The 4,907-nt window shown below is 44.3% G+C and overlaps 1 protein-coding gene across 1 annotated transcript in view; it reads left to right on the top strand.

Moving 5' to 3' along the window:
* Nucleotides 1-1,069: 1,069 nt before the first annotated feature.
* Nucleotides 1,070-4,907, top strand: part of DCUN1D1 (defective in cullin neddylation 1 domain containing 1) — a 37,186-nt gene continuing 33,348 nt past the window's right edge. The window contains exon 1 of the mRNA XM_023519259.1: nucleotides 1,070-1,089. Coding sequence (XP_023375027.1) covers nucleotides 1,087-1,089 — 3 coding nt within the window. The 5' untranslated portion in view covers nucleotides 1,070-1,086. The remainder of the gene's footprint in view (nucleotides 1,090-4,907) is intronic.

The raw sequence follows: 4,907 nt of genomic DNA, 5'->3' as shown, positions 1-4,907 counted from the left end.
CCCCCCTTCCCGCCCGGGCGCCGCCGCTACGCGAGAGCCGAGGAGGCGGAGCGGAGCCGGGCCTAGTCGGGAGTCCCAGGGAGTTCGGGGCGCGGGGAGCGGCCCCGGTGCCCCTCGCCAGGGCCCGGCGCGGGTGGGAGAGGCGTTGGGGAGGGGGAGGGGACGGGGGCAACGGCCCTGCCCCTGCCCCTTGGCCGGCTCCATTGTGTCTGGCGGGGACTGGGGTCCGAGGTTCCGGGCGAGGAGCCTCCCCCCCGCCCTCGCCCTCGAGTCGGGGCTTCCCTCTCCGCCCGGCCGGGGAGGAGGAAAGACTTTACCGGCGCGCCTGTCCTCTCCGCTCCCGGCTCCTGCACCCCTCTGGTCTCCCAGGCAGTTTTGCTTGGGGCGGGGTACCAGCCGGTTTCCATTCTCCATCACCTCTGGATGCGTCCCATGCATTTGGAAAATGAGAGTTTCACTGGCCAGTGGAGGTTATATTTACCTCTTTACTGAAAACATGGGAGACTGCTGAGCTTGGGGGAGGGGGGTGCGGAAGTGCAACCTGTTCTCTTTTCATAAAATTAGGAAACCCAGACTTGTTACCTTTTAAGCATCTATTTTATTTGCTTGGGAGGGGAGGAGTAATTACTTTATTATAGCAGTTAAGGACAATTTGTGATTTAAAAAAAAAACAGTTTGTAAAGTTACTCCCCTCTTTTTTGTTTGAAGAAAAAAAAAAGCCCTCCAAGCTTGAAGACCTGGTCAAGTTGTTTACTTTGCTAATTAAGTACCTGACTCTGTTGGACGCCCTTTGTTTTTCAGAAGCGATGTTTGGCATTATGCAGTTTGAGCATGAGTTGAATGCCTTGCAGGTTACTGTATGAGCAGTAGAAATGATTTTGTTGTCCTTTTGCTTATGGGGAACATAAAGGCCTCTTTGAGAAGGGTGTGTGTATGTGTGCGCGCGCTTGCGTTAAGGGAATGTCTCTGTCTTTGTTTTAGTAGATTTCATGTTTGCCGAATGACACTTATCCTCCAACTTAGCAGTGTTTTGGTGTCGTGGATGGATATGTAGTCAGTATGGCACATACTCAAGATTTAAATTCTATGGTGAGTTCCATAGAAAGGTACAATTTGAATTTGTAAAAAGACTTTCCTATGAAGTAAGTACAGGTTAATGTTTGGATTGATAATTACAGTGTTCAGAGATCCACGAGGGAATCTAAACAGTTTCTAATTTCTTAAGTATTGAGAAGGTCATAGATATTACCCCTAAAGTTTCCAGACTCTTGGCATTTGAGTGAAAATAGAAGGCTTGAAGTAATGAAATGTAATTCCTTGGTAAACAGTAAGAGCAGCAGAAATGTGTACCATTCAGGATAGTCTTCAGGTCAGCATCATCCCCTAGAATCCGGAGTCCAGGTAAAATGCTCATCACCTGTTCAGGAATTCAGCTTGTGTGGGGCTTGTAGGCATCTATCCTTTTGGTTAATATTAAATCAGCTAGTTTTGGAACTTAACCATAACTCATGTAATTGTACCAGTGGTGACAAGATATCATTACTTTAAAACATTTTCTGTGGATGAACTCAGTTCATGCCATAGGAACTGTCTTGTGGTATGCTCTTGTTAGTTTGGAAACTTACCAATGACCCTAATAGAAGTTAGGATGTGAGAATTTTATAATTATTTCGTTATAATCTTATAATTGTTTCTTGATACAATTTTTTTTGCTAATGTTAATTTTTTGGTGTGTGTGGTGCAGCCTATTTTTAGAGCACAGGAATTGTCAATTCTAGATCAAACTAAATGATGAGATATCTGGAATATTTTGTATAAGGAAAAAAAATTGTTCCATTAACTTAACCACATACAGAGAAAGAAAATTACTCTAGTAGACAATATTCTGTTACCTTTGAATGTCTTTTTTAAAAGAGCTCAAAACTTCTGGGCTGTTTTCTTAATTGTAAAATGACAGGTTTGAATTTGATTTCTAAAGTTTTATCCCCCTTAGAAATTTTATGTTTCTAGTGATTTTTTTCCCTAAATGTGTGCAGACTGTACTCTATTAAGTTTCTATAGAGTCATGGTATCATAGAATTTTTTTTTTTCTTCTTGAGACAGAGTCTCACTTTCTCACCCTCAGGAGAGTGCAGTGGCATCACAGCTCACAGCAACCTCAAATTCTTGGGTTCAAGCAATCCTCTTGCCTCAGCCTCCCAAGTAGCTGAGACTACTGGCACCTGCCACAATGCCTGGCTGTTTTCAGAGACGAGGTCTTGCTCTGGCTCAGGGTGATCTCGAACCTGTGAGCTCAAGCAATTTACCTGCCTCAGACTCCCAAGTGCTGGGATTACAGGTGTGAGCCACTGCTCCTGGCCCTGGCCATCATAGAATTTTTAGACCTAACAGGATCTCAGAGATCATCTCATTTACTCCTCACCTCTTTTACAGAAGAAAACAGTTGAGGATCAAGGAAGTTTTGAGGTTCAAGTTTGCAAGATTGATTGTTGCAGAACTGAAACTAATTTCTGCGGGCCTACCATTTCCATCAGTATTTGTGGTACATGTAAATCTTTTAACTCACATGAAATCTAGAGAAATGGTTGAAAATTGCATTTGAGATTATATTACTTTAACAGAGGAAATGTCAAATGTTATTAATGAATATGTTAAGTAACACAATTAAAAATATTGGTGGTTGAGACTGGGCATGGTGGCTCACACCTATGATCACCTGGGAGGCCAAGGCGGATGATTGCCTGAGATCACAGGTTCAAGACCCAGCCTGAGCAAGAGCGAGACTCCACCTCTAAAAGTAGCTGGGCGCTGTGGCAGGCACCTGTAGTCCCAGCTACTTGGGAGACTGAGGCAAGAGAATCACTTGAGCCCAAGAGTCTGAAGTTGCGGTAAGCTTTGACGCCAGGGCACTCTACGGAGGGTAACAAAATGAGACTGTCTCAAAAAACAAAGGGGTTAATAATAATGCCTTTGTTTTCAGTGGCTTTAAAAAATGTGTAGGCTTTGAAATTGAAGATTATGTTTTTAACAAATACCAGAATCTGTAAATCTAGATGTATGTAGGCCTAGTCAAGGTTGTCTCTTCAGAATTTGTTGCACTTTCGGCACCAGCCACATACACCAAAGGTAGCAGGTTCAAACCCAGCCCGCACCAGCTAAAACAACTGCAACAACAACAACAAAAAATAGCCAGGCATTGTGGCAGGTGCCTGTAGTCCCAGCTACTTGGGAGGCTGAGGCAAGAGAATCGCTTAAGCCCAAGAGTTTGAGGTTGCTGTGAGCTGTGATGCCATGGCACTCTACCAAGGGCAACAGAGTGAGACTCTGTCTCAAAAAAAAAAAAAAAAAAAAAAAAAAAAGAGAATTTATTGCACTTTCTTTTGCATATCCTCAAGTAAGCTAAAGTAGGGCTTTAATTTATTTCAGCAGTTATTGAGGCTGGGCAGGTGGCTCACTCCTGTAATCGTAGCCTTCTAGGAGGCCCAGGCAGGTGCATTGCTTGAGCTCAGGAATTCAAGACCAGGCTGACCAGAGCGGAGACCCCATCTCTACCAAAAAAAGAAAACTGGCTGGCGTTGTAGTGCATGTTACAGTCTCAGCTACTCCAGAGGCTGAGGGAAGAGGATCTCTTTGAGCTTAAGAGTTTGAGCTTGCCGTGTGATGACACCACAGCACTCTACCCAGGGTGACAAAGTAAACTCTGTCTCAAAAAATAAGTTATTAAACATCTGTATGTCAGACATTGTTCTGGGCCCTGGGGTGTGTGTGTGTGTGTGTGTGTGTATACATCTGAACAGATAACAATTTTTGCTCTAGAGAGGGGTACATTTCATTAGGGAGAAAAATAATATACACAGTATAATTTTCTTTCTTACTATGTTAGAAGGTTAAGTGCCATGGCAAAATAGTGTTAGAGAAGAGGCTTCTGAGTGCTGGGATAAGGTGGAAATGGGGTTGCCAACTGGTGTCTGCATCACTGATAAGGTGCATTTTAAACAGTCTGGGAGATGAGGGAAAAAGCAATGCAGAAATATGGTGAGAGAAACTTTGAGGAATAGTGACAGCTGTGTGCCCATGTGCAGAGAGGGTAGTTGGAGCAGAGAAGGTCTAAGGGGTAAGGAGTAGACATGGGCATGAGTACGTGGCCATTGTAAGGATATTGGACTTTTACTCCAAGAGAAATGGAAAGCCACTAAAGGATTCTGAATGATATGATGTACCTTGTTTGTTCTGTCCCATAGTGCCCTAGCATAATAGTACAGACAGTTATTTTTAAAAGCATTTTTTACAAGACCATATTACAAGTTTTTTTTTTTTTTTTACTATGTAGCTTCTGTGTAGAGAGTTTTGAATTCTGTGTGGGATGACTGTCTAATGATTCATAAAAACTAGTTGACCATTGCGTTCACGTAGTCAAACGGGGGTAAATAAAAACATGACAGGCCGGGCGCGGTGGCATACACCTGTAATCCCAGCACTCTGGGAGGCCAAAGTGGGCGGATTCTCTTGAGCTTACAGGTTTGAGACCAGCCTGAGCTAGAGTGAAACCCTGTCTCTAAAAAATAGCAGAGCATTGTAGCAGGTGCCTATAGTCCCAGCTACTTGGGAGGCTGAGGCAAGAGAATTGGTTGAGCCCAGGAGTTTGAAGTTTCTGTGAGCTGTGATGCCATGGCACTTTACCGAGGCACTTTACCTTACAAAGTAAGGCTCTTGTCTTAAAAAAAACAAACAATGGCTTGGCGCTGTGGCTCAAGCGGCCAAGGTGCCAGCCACATACACCTAAGGTGGCGGGTTCAAATACAGCCCGGACCTGCCAAACAACAATAATGGCTGCAACCAAAAAATAGCCGGGCGTTGTGGCGGGCGCCCGTGGTCCCAGCTACTTGGGAGGCTGAGGCAGGAGACTC

This window comes from Otolemur garnettii, unplaced genomic scaffold (genome assembly GCF_000181295.1).
Source record: "Otolemur garnettii isolate 467f Iridium unplaced genomic scaffold, OtoGar3 scaffold00166, whole genome shotgun sequence".
Classification (NCBI taxonomy): Eukaryota; Metazoa; Chordata; class Mammalia; order Primates; family Galagidae; genus Otolemur; species Otolemur garnettii.
This window is presented reverse-complemented; position numbering and strand designations above follow the sequence as displayed.